Genomic DNA, 19,154 nt, shown 5'->3' with positions numbered 1-19,154 from the left:
GCAGTAGAGGTAAGAAAAGAGGAAGTATGCACCCCACTAAGCTCTACATCTACTACAGCAGAGCGCGATAACTGCTACGTCAGACGTTTCAGCACGTGACCGTCCTGTTATGATTTTGAGTAGTGACTCAATGGACATCGATTCACTCGAAGTTTTACGAAGTTTGTACGTATTTGGCTGTTCAGTGGACTTGACATATATCTTAAGCCGCTGTATGTGTGGAAGTTTAGCTAGGTACAGGCTACTGGGTAACGTTAGTACGGTGTGGTTTTTAACCAAATGTTAGCGCAAGCTAGCCAGCTAGCAAGCTAACTTTACGTGTCATGTTGACAGCTCAGTGGTACGTGGCGGACTTGCACGTAATGTACCTAAATATCAGAAGATGCCACTTGAGAGTGGCGTGTAACAAATGTGTCATGTTGCTAATCTGAAACTGTTTGATCTATGGAGCATGTAAAATGATACTAGTTTACGCTAGCCATTTAATTATCGCCAGGAACATCGTAGCATCACCATACACATAAGCAAATGTATAACATTTTTATTTTTTCATCCTTGAGCTAGGCATAAAGGTGATTAGGCTGCAGCACAGCCTACCTAGAGTGTCGCAACAGCGATGTATGGACGTGTGTACGCCAGCATTCTGCAACGAGCGTCAAACTCACTCACGCTTTATTCTGGTGCTCAATTCCAGGTTTGTCTGCTTTTATTTTATTCTTTCTTCTAAATCAAAGGCGGGTCTAGCAGAAAAGCTTTAGGAACCACTGCCCTAATGTATTTTTAATCCCCTTTCTTCCTCAGAATGCACACGCTGTAGCAATTTGCTGTTCTCTGTCTCACTTACCCCACTGCTACTTCTCATCCTGGGGTCCATCCAATGGTGAAGAATCTGGGAATTTGTCTAAAAGCCAGCGACACCTCTCAACTCATCAGGATTTGGACTTTCAGCAGAGCAGAGTACAGATCAACAGTATTCTTAGATCCAATGAACAAGTAAGGGATAGCACACAGTCTTACCCAGCAGATACTTTAAACTTATCAATTAAATGAAAATGCAACAAAGACAGAATATTGTGCTAATTTTTTACTAAATACCAGCAATATGCATCAAAAATATTATGTTTACCATTATGCCTATCACCTCTTCTTTTAGCAAAACTCTGAAAGTGTTTGGGAACTGAGAAATTTACTCACGTATTTTGACTGGGTAACAATCTTTAGCACTCAGACTATCATGAGCTGGCCATTGTACAATGTGCAGAAGAAGTATGCACTAAACACTAGTTTTTACTTTTTATTCATTTATTGCATTTTGTTGTCAGCATCCTGAATGCTTGCCTCAGTTGGGTTGAAAAGAGTTCAGTAATTTTCTTTGCCATTTTCTTTCAAAAGCCTTTTTCAGTTTGAATGTGAATATTGACGAACTCTAGTTAAGTGTCTTCATTTTAAGTTCATATTTTTTATGTAACTGTTTTGGTAAATAGCTAAAGTAACACAAACCATATCTCTGTTTCAGTCTGCGAGTGTCCCAGAGTTTGATGGCAGGGGACTAAGTGTTGTGAGGAAGTTTGAGAGCAACCAGCTAGCTGCTAACACTCCTAATGAGGACCGTCGCAGTGCAGCCACCTGCTTACAGGCATGCAGTTTTTTTCCCCCTTGCTATAGTGAAATCTGTGTTTTTTCACTTGTTTCTTGTAAAATCAAATTTTATGTTTCTCTGTCTTCTCCAGTCAAAGGGCATGCTCTTTGGAGTGTTTGATGGCCACGGGGGTTGGGCGTGTGCTCAGGCCGTTAGTGAGCGGCTGCTGTACTATATAGCAGCTGCAATGATGCAAAGGCACAGCCTGGAAGAACTCGAAAAATGCATGGAGCACAGCAGACCTATTCCTCCCATCCTGCAGTGGTATAAACATCATACAGATTTTAATTATCGTGAATCTGCTTCCCTGTACATCGAAAACCTCAGAGTCTTCTGGCAAGAATTACTGGACAGTGAGGAACACGAGTCAGGCATGAGGTAAATGCAAATAAGTCTTCTCTTCAGCAAAGACTGGGAGGAATTATTATTTAGCTTGTTTTATTGTTTCAAACCTAGTCCTTGATAGATGTAACAAATGGTGTAAAATTATACAAATGTCAACACTTTGACCCAGCTTTTAAAGCATTATCTAGTTTTTGTGTGTGTGACTCAGAGGCTGTGGAGGGATGGATGCTGTGGTAGTGATAGAAGGTTTGAGTGGGGTTTAATAATACAGTTTAAAATGGGCTATATGCTTGTTAAAGGCAACACGTGGGTGTGAAATAATACAAGCACAACAAGAAATAAAGTTTATTGATATGATGGCAACTAACCTAAGCTGCAAACATGTGTCTAGACGTATATGTATTTCCACACATTTGATAGATTTTTTAGTTTTGTCATTTCCCTCGATTACTTTTTAATTTTTATGCTATTTTTTGCTTTCAAGCGGCCTTTAAAATACATAACACAAAGTGAAAGGAAAAACGTGAATTTTCTGCAGTGATTGGATTTGTTGGCTCTGTTATGCTTTGAAAGTTATTTTGCTGGCATGATTTGATTCCACGTCTGAGTGAACACCTCCACTGTAACATGAAACACTTTTATATTAATGTGAGTGGTCTCTTTTATGATGAGAGTGCACACATCTAAAGGGCAATAGGGGTCACTCAATGGATTGATGAGTATGAAAATGATTGAAATCATATTCTACTACTGAATACTAGTAGGAAATGTTAGACTGAGGTGACTGTAGTGCTCTTAAGTACCAACATCTAACCACTATATAGGGAAAATATTTTTAAAGAATGACATCATCCCTGTAGTAGCCTTACAGAAAATTGAAAATCAATATCAGGATGCACTGAAGCCATTTCAGCATCAAACACTTTACTAATATGTGTTGATTTATGTCTTAACTTGTCAGTTGTCTGTGTATGCAGATTAGCACAAAACAGAAAGCCTGTTTTCTTTAGTCCTCAGGATGCTCTGGATTATGCTTTCAAACGGCTTGATGCTGATATCTCTCTGGAGGCTCAAGTTCCTCTATCCAATGACCTAATGAGAAGTACAGCCATTCAGGTAATAAGATACAGCAGTCTTCGGTCTCTAGTGTGTTTTAAGTTCATACAAGGTTGATACACATGCATTATCTGTCCAGGTTGCATTTGCCGGGTGCACTGCTTGTGTGGCCCATGTTGGCATGGATGGCATCCACGTGGCGAACACCGGTGATTGTCGAGCAGTATTAGGGGTGCAAAATGAAGATGGCTCATGGAGCGCTTTACCTCTTTCTCGAGACCATAACTCACAGAACCAGGCTGAGGTGGAACGCATCAAAGCCCAACATCCACCTTCAGAGAGCGACACAGTGGTTACAGATGACAGGCTGCTAGGGGTGGGTTTTTGTCGCCACATGCAACAGATCACAAATTTGTTTGCCATTCGGTTTAGAGAATGAGTCATTGGTTCAATTCTTTATCTTTCTGTCAGGTCCTAATGCCACTCCGTGCGTTTGGTGATGTGAGATTTAAATGGAGCCATGAGCTGCAGCAAAGTATTTTAGCCAGCCTGGAATCTGGAGTAGACCTTGACTCTCTTAATCTGTATCAGTACACTCCGCCTAACTATCTAACACCGCCGTACCTGGACGTGTCACCTGAGATCACTTATCATAAACTGAGACCCCAGGACCGCTTCCTGATCCTCGGTACTGACGGCTTATGGGATGAACTAGGGAGTGAGGAGGCAGTACGGCTCATTGGAGAGCACCTGAGTGGAATTCACCTACAGGTTTGTATGGAGTAACTACTTCACAACATGCAACTTTTAGATACAGCACTTTATTTAGACTTTATCCTGCAATCTTGACCTGAAAAAACCAAAAAGGCTTCTAACCGACCTTTTTGTTTTTTTTCTTCCAGGCTCCAGTTTCTCAGTCTGAGAGAAAGCTGAAGTTGGGTCAGATGCATGAACTCTTGCTGAAACGCCAAGCCCGTGCCTCCCCGGCTCTAGATACAAACGCTGCCACACACCTCATCAGACATGCTCTCGGCACTGGGGACTATGGAGAACTATCCCAGGAGAGGCTGGCGTCAATGCTTGCTTTGCCGGAGGATCTAGCGCGAATGTACAGAGATGATATCACAGTTACTGTGGTGTATCTGAACTATGATCTGGCTAGATCTCACCACAACTAATGGACAGAGAGAAACAATTATGAGAATTGGGCTATTCAGATTAGGACTGTAACAGTAAGTATTAACGAGACCCTTGATCTTTAGAAAATGAACTATTGAGATCATATTAACTATACAGATATGATAATATAATAAATAGTCATGTAGTTTATTGTTTTATACACTTTTTATATAGTTTTGGTTACAAACAATGCCTATCTACACTCTTATAACTAGTGCAATTAATTTGTCTAAAACAGAAAAATAATAAAGTGAACGATTCTTGAAGAATTGTACTGATAACATTTTTTTTTGTAAATATTCTGTATCTATGTTAATAATACAGTTTTATTGTGAATTCTTTTGGCCATGACAGTCAGTTAACATTTTCTAAAGGTTGTCACAGTTACAGCTTGCTATATAGACTGATTGATCTTAAAAGAAAATGACAGTTTTCAGCGTTTACTTACAGTTAGCCTGAACAGACAAACGCAAAAATAATCATCAGTCTGGAACCGTTCAGTTTAGTTCACAACACATTGTGAACCGATGCAGGTCAAAATACCTCCGGATCAAACTGTAGAACTACAACGAAATGCGGCACAGTCCCGAGTGACCAAAAATATAAACACACTGCAGCTCGTACTTTTCCGCATATCTGACAATCAGTTGGCCCACACATGCTAAGCCTGCTCAATGTCTTTGGAATAGAGGGTGGCCATCCATATGCTTTCTACAGAAACATCAGCACTCCAATTTATCTGGTTCTTAGGAAAAGTTAAGTTACCAATTCATAGTTGCAGCGTTTAATGGGTCACAAATATAGTTTTTGTTTGGAAAAAGTCCTTCAGTGTATTTTTGATGTGAAATAATGGTACCTCTCACTTCTATTGATTTTCTTATTGTGCTTTTGTTTTTCCATTTAGTCTTTTTTTTTTCCATGTCCCTGTTTGTGTAAGCTGTGAAGTCTCTTTTAATGAAGTTTAAATGTTTATTGTAATTGTGTAATCGTTTTGATGTTTTTATGTTTCCATTCCATTTACTGTAAAATGAAACTAATATTACATTGAACAGATTTTTTTTTTCTGTCAGAAACATTTGGTTTAAAAGAAGTTACAAGGGGACATTTAAATATTGTAAAGCATAGTTTTAATGTCCTTTTGCCTAAACCTGGAAAGTAGATAAGTGGGGTCAGGAGTTTTCAAAATAAACTCTGCTTGTCATGGGAGCCTGTCTCTTCTCAAACGTGTTTTCTAAACATGTGTGTGACATATTAGAGGAAAAAGGTTAGTCTGTAATCAGCCTGATGGTCGTACAAACATAAGTGAAGTTATTTTAATTGATGCTGCTAGTGGCTCACATTTTTCTGCTGGTCTCTCACTTACAATTGTGATGGGAAAAAAAACCTCAAGCCTTTTTTGAAATGTGGAGTTGGAAACCCACATGTGTAAACTCCCTCACCTGCAGGTCTGACGTATTCTTAATTCCAGTTTAACGCCTTCCTGTGGAAATCAGCTACTCAGCGTGTGAAGAAAGTGAAACGCTAAACACAAATACTGTAGCCGGTGGCAGTTAAAGAAGGCAGTCACAGACAGTTGTTAGGAAAATTACTGCACTGATGGAGGACGTTTAAAGAGGAAAAACACTAAAAGACCCGTTAGTAAACATAAGTAAACTTGGCAATCTGACATTGGACTGTAGGGTTTCTATACTTGAAATCATGGGGGACACCAGGGTCTTGTGGGTGCTCTTTTTGCTGTATCAAATCCACGTGAGTGTTTTTTGTTTCTCTCGCTGCTTTTCGAGATGTCTCAAATGACCTCATTGCCCTTAACACTTAGGTTTTTATTTATATTTGTATAATATGTGCATCTTTATATACAATCTTTTCACTTTTAAAATTTCTTAGTTTTTTGCATATTTGTCAAACCTACATGTTTCACATCACTGAACAAAATAGCATTTTGTCTTTCCTTAGATATATTTGTTTAATATTTACATTTGTTTGATGTTCTGAAACATTTAACTGAGACAAATATGAAAAAAAATAAGACATCAGAAAGAGGGTAAATACTTTTTTGCAGGATTGTTTATTTAGTAGCATTATTGGCAGTATTGGCTTTACAAGGTTTGATTTATTTTATTTTTTTTCTAAACCACTCAGGTTTGAAATGATACACACAAGCTCACTAGTATTTGGTTAAATGTCCTTAACCAAGTTGTACCTTGAGCAGATACTTTTGATCCATGAACAAGCTTCTGAAATAATTCTGTCTGGATACGTGGCCACTCTTCTTGGGGGAATCAATTGTTCATTTAAATTGGTTGGCTTCCTGACACCATCCTGATATTTAGGAGTGGTTAACAAATTTTATGTAGGGTTGAGTTCAGGGATTTGGAAAGGCCACTGTAGAAGCTTAATGTTAGTCTGCCTGTTCCAAAACCAGTTTTGATGTTTGGGATCATTGTCCTGTTGAAACACTCTACTGTCTCCCAGTTTCAACTGTATGGCTGTTGATTTAGGTTTAGGTTTGAGCATTTGGAGTTTGCCCTCCTACACTTTTTTTTAATTACGAGTACGACCGACAGCAAAACACCTGAGCACTACCCTGCTTGACAGTTGGTACAGTTGGTACTCCTCCAAACATGCCTTGAACGAATCTACCAGTCGGAGTCAACCATGATCACTAATGAGAAGTTAACAGGCCTTGGCTTAGTCAAGTTAAAGCTGTTGTAGAACATTCAGCACCACATAAACGGTTGAATGGTGAGGGAAACTGCCAAGAAGGTGTTTGGTATTGGATTTAGACAGAGGAAGGAAGATGAGGAAATACGGGGAAGTATCAAAAAGAGATAAACTGGAAAACAAAAAAACATGACTACTCGGAGGCTAGGAGTACAACAAAAAGCAAAGTGAACTGTATGTGAACCTGGACACTAGAGAAGGAGAAAAAGACCATGGAGCTAGTTATGGTGATTAAGGACGGGGATAAAAATATGCTAACAAGTAAAGAGAAGAGAGAAAGTAGGAGTGGTTAGCGGAGCTCATAAATAAAGAACACCAGAGTGAGGAGGGTGGATGGAGGACAGTTAGTAAGTTAGGAAGTGCAGAGGATTAGTAAGGAGGAAGTTAGGGCAACTTTGAAGAGAATGGAAATTGGACAGGCAGTTGGTCCTGTGGAAGTATGGAGAGGGCAGTGGACTTTTTAACCTGATTGTTTAACACAAATCTCAGAGAGTGAGAGGATGTTTAATGGAAAAGAAGTGTATTGGTACTGATTTATAAGAACAAAGGGAAACGGGCAGAGCTACAGTTACTAGAGCGCTGATGAGATATGGGAAAGAGCTTTTGAAGTTAGGTTCAGAAGAGAGGTAACAATCAGTGAGGAGCAGCATGGCTTCATGCCAAGAAAGAGCGCTACAGCTGGAATGTGCTGATGACGAAGTATAGAGAAGGTCACAAAGAGTTGCACTGTGTCTATGTGGATCTAGAGAAAATATGTAACAGGATGCCAAACAGAGGAACTGTGGTGTTGTATGAGGGAGTCAGAAGTGGCAGAGAAGTATGTGAGGGTGGTGCAGAACGACAACTGGAGATACAGATAGGTTCAAGGTGGGGGTGGGATTTATCAGGGCTCAACTCTGAGCCCTTTCACAGTAGTGATGGACAAGCTGACAGATGAAGTCAGTTTAACAGTTAAGGCAGAAGTGTTCATGGGATACAGTGTTTGTGGGGAGTGCTGTGATGTGTAATGAGAGTGGGGAGCAGGTGGGAGAGAGCCTGGAGAGGTGGAGGCAGATGGTTGGTGGAGAAGATGAATGAAAGTCAGGTGAAACAGGATGTGTTTGTTTTATATTATAACTTACATTGTTTTCAGATTGTAGTTTGTTTTTTAACACTTCACTATGACACATTTACACATATATTGTAAGCTTAGCATTACTAGGATAATGTCTATTGTTGCTTCCTCAGTGCTTGGCATTTCAAGCTGCTCATGCAGGGATCCAACCACAGTGCCTGAAAAACAGAAAAACCTGCCCAAATAAAGTCCAAGAACGTAGGCCTTGAGGTAATTTTAGAATTATTTGCATCGTCACATTTCATTGATTAAATACTATATTTGGTGCGACATGATGACCTGATTCAAAAGGTCTTACACCCTCCCCCTGCAGCTTCCCATTGTGGAGTTTCCATTTGTGTCTGGCAGCTTGAAACGGATGAAGAGGGAGTGGGTTATTCCACCAATTAGCTTTTCAGAAAATGTCAGGGGTCCTTACCCCAAAAATCTGGTGAAGGTAACTGCTGCCATGCAACCCTAATCCCACAGAAGTTGGATGCTGTGTAAAATGTAAATGCAATGATTTTCAAATCTCATAAACATGTATTTTATTTACAATAGAACATAGAAACATATCAAATATCAATCACGATCATTTTACAATTGATGACAGGAAGACAAATTTGGGAAATGCTCTTGTTACCACTGCGTATCACCTTTGTTTGTTTTAACAACAATTCTTAGAACTTAGGAAACCAGCTTCAGTACTTTTGGGAGAGGAATGTTTCCTGATCTTGTTTGATGCAGGATTCTTGTTGCTCAACACTCCTGGGTCTTATTTTTTGATCCTGATGGGCCAAAAGCTTTCAGTTAGTGAAACATCTGGATTGCAAGAAGGCTAGTTCAGTCGACTATGAAGTCATGCTGTTGTAACAGCTCCAGCATGCAGTGTCACATTGACCTGCCTTTCTGGAGGTGCTAGCTATATTTCTGGATCATGTTCACATATGGCTTCTTTTTTGCATGATAGAGCTTTAACCCGCATTTATCTGTGTTCACAGACAGGGATTTCTTTGCCCATGCAGTAATTTCAATGACAGAATCATGTCTATTTTTAACGCAGTCCTGCCTGAGGGCCTGAAGAACAGTGCATCCCATGTTGATTTTCAGCCTTGTCCTTTGGATGCAGGGATAAGGAACAAATTTGTAAATTTGTAAAATGGCTTTATTGGATTTTCAAATCATTGCATTCGGTTTATTTTTTACATTTTATGCAGTGTCTTCACTCTTTTGGAATTGGGGTTATATAAACCAAGTGATATTGTATTGTATTCACCTCTGCTCAATGGCATTTTTATTTTTTGGGATTAGCTGAAGTCCAACAAAGAAAAAAAGGTGGCCATAACTTACAAGATCACTGAACCAGGAGCAGATCAGCCCCCTGAGGGTGTTTTTACTGTTGATCGGCGATCTAGGATTTTGTATGTGCATATGCCGTTGGACAGGGAAAAAATACTCACAAGAGAGACTCACATGAGAGAATAAAACACACCTTTTGACTATGCTCAGTTTTGCAGTTTTTAATACAGTGGGGCAAAAAAGTATTTAGTCAGCCACCGATTGTGCAAGTTCCCCCACTTAAAATGATGACAGAGGTCAGTAATTTGCACCAGAGGTACACTTCAACTGTGAGAGACAGAATGTGAAAAAAAAATCCATGAATTCACATGGTAGGATTTGTAAAGAATTTATTCGTAAATCAGGGTGGAAAATAAGTATTTGGTCACCTCAAACAAGGAAAATCCCTGGCTCTCACAGACCTGTAACGTCTTCTGTAAGAAGCTTTTCTGTCCCCCACTCGTTACCTGTATGAATGGCACCTGTTTGACCTCATCATCTGTATAAAAGACACCTGTCCACAGCCTCAACCAGTCAGACTCCAAACGCCGCCATGGCCAAGACCAAAGAGCTTTCGAAGGACACCAGGAAAAGAATTGTAGACCTGCACCAGACTGGGAAGAGTGAATCTACAATAGGCAAGCAGCTTGGTGTGAAAAAATCAACTGTGGGAGCAATCATCAGAAAATGGAAGACATACAAGACCACTGATAATCTCCCTCGATCTGGGGCTCCACGCAAGATCTCATCCCGTGGGGTCAAAATGATCATGAGAACGGTGAGCAAAGATCCCAGAACCACACGGGGGGACCTGGTGAATGACCTGCAGAGAGCTGGGACCAAAGTAACAAAGGTCACCATCAGTAACACACTACAACGGCAGGGAATCAAATCCCGCAGTGCCAGACGTGTTCCGCTGCTGAAGCCAGTGCATGTCCAGGCCCGTCTGAAGTTTGCCAGAGAGCACATGGATGATACAGCAGAGGATTGGGAGAATGTCATGTGGTCAGATGAAACCAAAGTAGAACTTTTTGGTATAAACTCAACTCGTTGTGTTTGGAGGAAGAAGAATACTGAGTTGCAGCCCAAGAACACCATACCTACTGTGAAGCATGGGGGTGGAAACATCATGCTATGGGGCTGTTTTTCTGCCAAGGGGACAGGACGACTGATCCGTGTTAAGGACAGAATGAATGGGGCCAAGTATCGTGAGATTTTGAGCCAAAACCTCCTTCCATCAGTGAGAACTTTGAAGATGAAACGAGGCTGGGTCTTCCAACATGACAATGATCCAAAACACACCGCCTGGGCAACAAAGGAGTGGCTCCGTAAGAAGCATTTGAAAGTCCTGGAGTGGCCTAGCCAGTCTCCAGACCTCAACCCCATAGAAAATCTGTGGCAGGAGTTGAAAGTCCGTGTTGCTCGGCGACAGCCCCAAAACATCACTGCTCTTGAGAAGATCTGCATGGAGGAATGGGCCAAAATACCAGCTACTGTGTGTGCAAACCTGGTAAAGACCTATAGTAAATGTTTGACCTCTGTTATTGCCAACAAAGGTTATGTTACAAAGTATTGAGTTGTATTTTTGTTATTGACCAAATACTTATTTTCCACCCTGATTTACGAATAAATTCTTTACAAATCCTACCATGTGAACTCATGGATTTTGTTTTTCACATTCTGTCTCTCACAGTTGAAGTGTACCTCTGGTGCAAATTACTGACCTCTGTCATCATTTTAAGTGGGGGAACTTGCACAATCGGTGGCTGACTAAATACTTTTTTGCCCCACTGTAGATGTAAACATGTTAAAGCAAACATAATTCTGGTGGTTAGGAGAATGATTTGCTAATGATTGAGAGAAAAGCAAATGGGAGATAAAGCTTAGAAAGTATTGAGTGTTGGATTACTTGCAGAGTTGAACGGCTGATTGAATAATCCTGGTGGGCAGAAGGAGAATAAGCAGACCTGGAATGAGAGATTCTGTGTTGGTGATGCAACACTGGATAATGTATTACTAATGAAACTAACGGATAAAATAGAAGACTTAGGGGGAAATACTGATGATGTAATAAAATTGCAGTATGACTGTCTGAGAAAGTTGATGCCGCAGTCACACTAAAGTAGGGGGTACATTTTTCTGAGGCTTTTTCTACGGTGGCCCTGAAAGGTCAAACGCACTACAAATGCAATCCTTCACATGTTTTGGTTTCTGCCACTTCCTCAGTGCTTCACTCACATTAATGTCTCCTTCAAAAACACTTCCCTTGATTTTTTGGTGAGATTTGTTTTATTCAACTTCCTTCGTCTTTTGTGTGTTTTTGCAGCATTTTTATATGTGCTGGTGTGTTTGACCTATCAGGGCCACCATACTTCCCTGTTTTGTACCTAATTTATATTACATATGTTCATCTTGTGTTATAGGTCTATGACCTGAGCCAGCTCCACAGAGGGCTTGATAACCGTCCTGAAGTCTTCTGCACTGATGTTCTTCCTACTGCACAGAGCTGCCCAAACTACCGCCTACAAATACAAGCCAATGCAAAAGCCAATACATGCATTTAATAGCAAACCTTTGGTATATATGTAAAGATTTACAGTTTATATGACTGTAATATTTTCAGAGTCTTATATGTGCCTGTGGCTGTCCCCTCTTAGAATATATGTGCTGCAGACAGTGAACCCACAGCTCCTCCTTATGACTCTCTCCTGGTGTTTGACCGTGAAGGTAAAGGCTCTGAGGCAGATTCACTCAGTTCGATGAAATGGTTGAGCATTAATAAAAGGTGGCGATAAAGAGCCGAAGCTTCTCTGAGGTGAAGTCTACTGGATATTTCATTTGCAAACAGCACCTCCTGGAGGATTAAATGAGGAATTGCTGTTGTCCTGATCAAGTGTGATACATTTTTATTTTTTATTAGGGTTTCTAAGCTAATTAATATAATGATTAATTTACTTTTATGGTCTCATGTACTGGATTTATATATGTAATATTTTTCTATAATATGTATCTATGCATGATCGCTATATTGTTTGACACAGAATATGAGATTTAGGTTTTTTTTCTTGTAAAAAAAAGAGATTTTTTTGACTATTTTCTGTCCAGTCATTGTCTTTCTATGCATGTACTTTATTTATGTGGAGCTATTTTAGGATATTTTTGTGTTTGAATGAAAAGAAAAATCTTTTGTTATTTGTAATGGCTCAATGATTGTTGGTAACCGTGTCCATTAGGTTCATCCGGGACTTTTTTGAGGGGCATGCACACATGCGTAGCTATACTCCAGTGACCATAGCTGACTGTACTCTAGGGGCCAAAGCAGGCAACACTAAAGGAACTTTGAAACTGCTAGCTAAGGATAAAGGTAGATTTCACATTGGCAGTAGTAGCACAAATTATTTGTTTGATTAAAAAAATATTTTCCCACAGATGTGTCATTAAGTAAAGAATCTCTAATAACTTCTTTACTTAGACACTTCCTCCCTGATTGATCTTTGATTTAACTTCAGTATTTTCAGTATTTTCCTCTAAACCATCATCATTATTACTTCAATTTGAACTATGATTAATCTATATTTATTAACACTCTATGTAACATATCTACCTTATTATAGCCTGCGAGTGAAGTGCTAACAGAGCACTTCACTCGCAGGCTGTAGGCTTCCTTGTGGTTCCTAGAGTTTTCAAAAGTAGTCTGGGAGGGAGTAAAATTGGAGGCGGAGCCTTCAGCTTTCTGGCCCCTTTATTCCCAGTTTGGATTTGGGAGACAGACAGACTCTCTACTTTTAAGATTAGGCTTAGAACTTTCCTTTTTGACAAAGCTTATAGTGAGAGCTGGATCAGGTGACCCTGAACCGTCCATCTCTTGGTTATTTTGCAATAGGTTTCAGCTGCTGGGGAACATCACATTAAGCTCTGAGCATTTGTTTTCACTCCCTTCGTGTTTATACACCACTATGCATTCAATCATTAAAAATGATTAAACTAAGGCTCTTTGTCTCATAAACTGTCTTTTGTCTCGCCTCTCTGTTCCCTCTTCTCTTTGCCCTAAACTTTGAATTGAATTTAATACCAAGACTTTATGAGATAATTATTTTCTCATTCTTATCTGATATGGGATTCTAGCTGCTCATCAATTTTGGGTCTCATTTGTTGTATTTTTCATTTCATGATGTGCCAAATGTTTTCAACTGGTGAAAGGTCTAGACTGCAGCCAGGCCAGTTCAACAGCCAGACTTGCTATGCTGTCGTAATACATAGAGCAGTATGCGCTCTAGCTGAATTATGCAAGGCGATCCCTGAAAAAAGATCATTTGTAACAGTCTGAAACATGTATATACCTTGATGGTGCCTCTCTAGACTCGCAAGCTGCCAAATTCACTGTCACTAATGCATCTCCATACCATTAGAAATGCAAGCTTTTGAGCTGAGCTCTCAAAAAGCTGGACGCTTCCTCTCCTCTTTAGTTAGGAGGATGTTTGGTTTTCAAAAAGAATTTCAATTTTTGGTTTGTACAGTTCTCCCACTTTGCCTCAGTCCATTTGAAATGGCCTTTGACCCAGAGAAGATGGCAGTGTTTTAGGATCATCATCACGTATGCCTTCCGTGAATGATCGAGCTTTAACCTGCGCTTGTGAATGGCACTCTGAATTGTTTTCAGCCTTTAACCTCAAGCACAGAGATTGTAATGTAGATGGTGAGATATTCAAAGTGTTGAGGAATATTATTCTGAAATTGTTCCACAATTTCTAGATGCAGGGTCTGTCCATCTTTACTTTAACTGATTAATACCAGTTACTTTTCCCATTTTTTTTCTTGCTCCCTCCCAACTTTTTTATATCAGTGTCTTGCTATAAAATTAAAAATTAGATATTTTTTCATGAAATAGTAAAATGTCTCAGCATTAACATTTGATTTTTTACTATTTTCTATTGTGCATAAAATATGGGTTTCACAAATCACTGCATTCTGGGGGTTTATTTTTTAATTTTGATTTTATACAGCATCCTGATGTTTTTGGAGCTGGGGTTGTATTTCTAAGTATTCTTCTTGTGTCTAAAATGAACCAAGTCCTCTGATCTTACAGAAAGCCCTGCCTTCAAGCTGATAAGCTTTACTCATGGCTAACACGCTCTCTGAATCACTTCCTCAGCAGTGAACTTTAACCGTTCATTATCATCCAACCCAAGTGAACTTTGACCAAACAAGTTTACTGTGTGGTATAAGAAGTAACTTTGTAGCCGTGAGAAAAGCTGTTCAATGTCTGTTATTCTGGTTGGATGGATATTTTCTGTTTATATGAAAGCCCGTGGATGAATAAACAAGGGCTTTACAACATCTGGGCAAGGTAAGAGGTCACAGACTGAAGTTAAATGCAAAATCTGAATCTGAAGGCGTTCATATCAACCATGATTTGTTTGGCAAAATATTAAATGATTTGTGCAGCATTTAACATACAAATGATCTTTTTCCCTAACAGATGAGGCAGAACATGTTTGAGGAGGGACTATACCAAGTATTTTTTAAGGATACACCCTCACCATCCCCACAAACTGAGGTCACCAATAATGGAGAGCTAAGCAATGCCAGGATTCATCGTTGGTTCGGGGCTGTGGTTAATACTAGACTTTTTGTCAGTGGGGTAAGAAGCTCGCCCAAACTATTGATTAACATCCTGAAGCTTTGAACCTGCCCATCTTATATTCTTTATTCCCCTCAGGTGATTCAAATCCTCAGTGCCGTAGTTTGCATACTAACCACAATCACTCACGCATGTGTGAGCTACAGATGTGCTGTCTCCATGACAACACCAGCATGGTCAAGCATATTTGTGAGTCCACATCTGCTTCAGCTGACATGCACACAGTATAAAATTTCTGTTTTAAAAAAGAGAAAGACAACTAGGAGTTTGTATCTGTTTTTGTTGTTCCAGTATGTGGCTGCTGGGTGTCTTGCGATTGAGGTTCAAAGAAAAGCGAATAAACTGAAGGTAAAAAGTTTGGTCAATTCTTATGTGGCTTCTTTTTTTTACTTATGTTATGATCAGCCTGACTTAGTTTATCTTAACAACAAACAGATCATCGCTCTGATGGGTGTGAATGTCTTTAGTCTCGTGTTTGGATTCTCAGCTTTGCTGGCCAACGGTATCAGAGCTGCACAAGCCGTCACACTCACTTACCAACAGGTAATTCTGCATTCCAGTAACTAGATTTGAATCTTTCTTTATAATAAAGAGGTCCTGTAAGGAATCTCTTTTGGGGTTTGTGTTCAGCATACACAGAAAACCTTACAATCTTTCTTTTCTTTCTGCCTTCTTCTCACTAGCGTGCTGGTTCTTATGTTGCAAGGGCGAGCACCATAGTGTTCACCGTACATTGCTTCCTGGCATCACTCTACATACTTTTCCTGTCCTGGAGGGGTCTGCGCCGCTACAGTTCTCCCCATTTTCAGGTTTACAGTCGCGTCTCACAGGTAAATCTTGGATGATAGGGTAAAATAAAAAACCTGAGACTGGGAGAAAATCCTAACGAATGCTGTGACTTCTGGTTTAAAGGAATACAGGAATGCAGTTTAATTCTGTCAGCTTTTTTTAGGGCATGATGATGTATATTGAATTATTTAATTGGCATTGATTTGTTAATCACTGCTATCTTAGTGTTTCATCTGGATGCTTTTCTTGGCAGGATCCAGATGAAACCAATGGGCCTCTCCTGGAACAAGTGGAATTTAATATGTGAAAGACCTGAAATCTCATTGTTTGCAAGCATAGTTACTGTCATTAAAATGTTTGTTTGATCTGAATATAATAATGTTGTAAATCTGTTAAAGGCAGTAACCTATCCTACAGACAACCATTCACCCTCACACTCACACCTCTGGATTACCTGGAGACAGCTGACATAAACACAGGCCTCCACAGAGACTTCAGACTGGCTGGTGGAGTCAAACTCAGGGCCCTCTTATTGTCAAAAAATTGACAGTGGAAATTGCTGTCATATATAAATATGTCAATAAAATTCAGTCTTTTTTATTTTATTTTTTGTAATTCAAAGGCTATAATGGTTAAAACTGCTGCCATGGTTTTCTTTCTTCATTTACTTCGATGTTATTCTGCAGAGGGCACTAGAGGGCGATGCTGCCACAGATTTTTCACATCGTAAACCAGTGTGATATTTTACTCCATTGCAGTAGTTAAGCGTAAACCTGGATAATGAATTTCATTTTATTATTTAAGGTTTTTTTTTCTTTTTTTTCAGCACTCAGGACCTTCAGGGCTGAGAAGCCAGAGTGATCTAATGAATATGCATCTTCTTCAGTTGTAATCTATCCGTCGCTGACTGTAAATAAATGTTCCTGTTGAAAAAACTTGAAAGAATCTGTTTTTTTTTTTTCCCTCCCTCTGGATATTTTTTTATGAATGTCAGTGGGATTTTAAGCATCTTACTTGAACCCTAACCCTCGTCACAAACTCAACATACACTCAAAAACTGCACATCACAGACATATGTGCATGTCTAATAGTTCTTATATTTATGTATTGTGTAGTAGAGGGTGTGGTGTGTTTGAGTATTTCAGTGATGGAGGATTTAATTAGGAATTTAAACGAAGGTCATACACCACTCCTGCAGCAAGAACTCTCTCTCTCTCTCACACACACACACACAGACACACAAACATGCACAAACAGACGTATGAGTGGAAAAAAATCCAAGTGCAGTTACTTTCTCACGGCAGTTCGGGCTAACAGCTTCCAGCTGTTGCCTGGCTGGGAGAACTGCTATGGGAACACACCGAGTACAAAGACTAACGTGGGATTAATTAGTAAATGGACACAGAAGTGGTACAAACCAAAGCAGGGTGATAAAGCTGGGTGTCCTGGCAGAAACTGACACTGTGCTCATGTTAGCAGAAACCACGTATCATCACAAAGGATCACAACTACTGTTTGTGAGTTTGGGGCCTGAGTGCTAGCCTTAAAATAGTAGAGCACACGATAAGTTAAACACACATTTCAGCAGAATTTCCTTAAAGGAGGATTTTGTTTTTCAGTGGATATCAGCAAATTAAAAAAGGTGATCTGTTGAGCTGTTTAACCACGTCTTCTGATGAGTAATATCTTTTCTGTTTGGAGTGTATCTTCCCTTCTGACTCCACAGGAAATCCTCTCAAAGGTGCAGAAGGGAGGGAAGTAAATTAAGCTCGGATGTTAGGAGAGTGAGTGTGTCCGGAGGAGAGGAAGCGGTGACCACATGTTGGGATTCCCTTTGATAAGTCTGGCCGACACTATGACCTTTCAGCTGAATGGCCTCAAGGTATCTGATCTTGAAGCACTTTGGAGAAAGGGAACGGAAGAAGTGAAAAAAGAAACGACAGACCACTTATCTTGAGAACATTCATCAATAATTTATTTTCTTACTCTCAAGAACCACCACAGCTTCTCGTCTTGAAAATTTCATCATCAATTTTGAACAACACAGTTTTGAAAAATGCAAAGTTACTATACAAATTCTTAATAGAAAAAAGAATAAATTAAGTGTGGAATTAAGTTGTTTTTTTTTTAATCAATTCCACATTTGTTTTCCTACAACACCTTTAATGTTCTGTTTCAGCTGAAGAGAACTGATAAAATTGAGTTACATGCTCTATTGTCTGGTAGAGGAAGTGCTTCTACTATTAAACTGTTTGTTAAAATAAGCTTCATTTTGCACATCTGGTATTGAATCTATTGATAACAATGAAGAGATGTCTAGATCCTACGTGACAAAGCAGTAAGTGGTCATTTTGTAGCACCTGAAAGGGTCGTTACAATGTCCGAAACTTAAAAAAAACAAACAATACTGGTTCATTTAAAGTGGAACATTGTTAAAACAAAGGATGTGAATGTTAAAAACCCCACAAAATCTAACAGTGCCCCATCAGTACATACAGGAAAAGACTTGATAAAATAGTTAGTTCATTTCTTCTCTTGGGAGTATTACAAAAACCTCATACATTAGTATGGAGCACAGGAAATATGTTGTTTGGAAATATGAAGGGAAGGGATGTCACACGTCTTCACAATGAGCTCAGAGGTCAGAGATTACAACAAGGTCAAAATGGTATTTTTTTTTGGTGCGGGATGACACCGTGGAGTAAAACGTGCTAATGGTAACACGAAGGAGCTGGGCGCTGTCTTTGGGGTCTTCCTTTCTCAGAGGATCTTCACGACATGCGTGGGATTTTTTGTCTAGCACAGAAATGTTTCGGAGGGAAAAGCAAGATCAAACTCAAATACACTCGAGTAAAGAAGTCATATTAGGTGGTAACCAGTGATCACTGGTTCCAACTCTGCTTAAAGACTTATTCAATTTGGCCAAACTTGGCAGGAACAACTGTCCGAGAACTAGCCATGCAGGAGGTCGGGCGAAACCTTCTTAGTAAAATATTGTAAAAAGGGGCAAATTACAACAACTCACAGCAGTCTATAAAGGAAATACAAATGAAAGACGTACCGTTCCTCTCATACCAAGAAGCACAATACACCTTTTGTCCAGTCTGAATGGTGCTATAGGATCTATGACTGAGATTCACAACGTGTTTTAGAGCAAAATAACACTTGGTTAATTTAGATTTTGAGGAATAAGGAAACAGTGGTGAGCATTAATTTGCAACAGAAACATTTGTCAAAGGAAGAGAAGGAAAATGGCTAAAAACAACCAAAATTCCTTATATTGTTATTTATTTTTTATTTTTTTACAAAACTAGATGTGCTTTTCTAACCCTGTTCTGAATATTTGATTG

At 39.5% G+C, this 19,154-nt stretch overlaps 2 protein-coding genes across 3 annotated transcripts; both read left to right on the top strand.

The window, feature by feature from the left end:
- Positions 1-31: 31 nt before the first annotated feature.
- On the top strand, positions 32-5,425 carry pdp2 (putative pyruvate dehydrogenase phosphatase isoenzyme 2). 2 transcript variants are annotated; one of them, XM_085167375.1, is made up of 9 exons: positions 32-165; positions 561-694; positions 802-993; positions 1,517-1,636; positions 1,731-2,017; positions 2,995-3,100; positions 3,180-3,416; positions 3,512-3,811; positions 3,943-5,425. In XM_085167375.1, the coding sequence occupies exons 2-9, from the start codon at positions 617-619 to the stop codon at positions 4,216-4,218; spliced, it is 1,596 nt and encodes a 531-aa protein (XP_085023501.1). In that variant the 5' UTR covers positions 32-165; positions 561-616; the 3' UTR covers positions 4,219-5,425. The 2 variants fall into 2 exon arrangements, with proteins under 2 accessions (XP_085023501.1, XP_085023500.1); XM_085167374.1 differs by having other exon boundaries at positions 34-165; positions 565-694.
- Positions 5,426-14,337: 8,912 nt separating this feature from the next.
- Positions 14,338-17,472, top strand: tmem253 (transmembrane protein 253). The gene is made up of 7 exons (XM_085164448.1): positions 14,338-14,721; positions 14,854-15,015; positions 15,094-15,204; positions 15,307-15,363; positions 15,451-15,558; positions 15,699-15,845; positions 16,058-17,472. Exons 2-7 carry the CDS (start codon positions 14,854-14,856, stop codon positions 16,109-16,111), a joined length of 639 nt encoding a protein of 212 aa, XP_085020574.1. The 5' UTR covers positions 14,338-14,721; the 3' UTR covers positions 16,112-17,472.
- The last annotated feature ends 1,682 nt before the right edge of the window (positions 17,473-19,154 follow it).

The sequence above is a fragment of the Neolamprologus multifasciatus genome, chromosome 7 (genome assembly GCF_963576455.1).
Source record: "Neolamprologus multifasciatus chromosome 7, fNeoMul1.2, whole genome shotgun sequence".
NCBI lineage: Eukaryota > Metazoa > Chordata > Actinopteri > Cichliformes > Cichlidae > Neolamprologus > Neolamprologus multifasciatus.
Note: the sequence above shows the minus strand (reverse complement) of the source record. Positions and strands in the feature narration are given on the sequence as shown.

Excerpts from the sequence above, each read along its gene's own strand:
- pdp2 (XM_085167375.1), top strand. The coding sequence starts at position 617 with ATGTATGGACGTGTGTACGCCAGCATTCTGCAACGAGCGTCAAACTCA. Across the intron at positions 2,018-2,994 it reads GAACACGAGTCAGGCATGAG|TCCTCAGGATGCTCTGGATT; the intron begins GTAAATGCAAAT and ends TGTTTTCTTTAG. Across the intron at positions 3,812-3,942 it reads TGAGTGGAATTCACCTACAG|GCTCCAGTTTCTCAGTCTGA; the intron begins GTTTGTATGGAG and ends TTTTTCTTCCAG.
- tmem253 (XM_085164448.1), top strand. The coding sequence starts at position 14,854 with ATGAGGCAGAACATGTTTGAGGAGGGACTATACCAAGTATTTTTTAAG. Across the intron at positions 15,016-15,093 it reads CTAGACTTTTTGTCAGTGGG|GTGATTCAAATCCTCAGTGC; the intron begins GTAAGAAGCTCG and ends TATTCCCCTCAG. Across the intron at positions 15,559-15,698 it reads TCACACTCACTTACCAACAG|CGTGCTGGTTCTTATGTTGC; the intron begins GTAATTCTGCAT and ends TCTTCTCACTAG.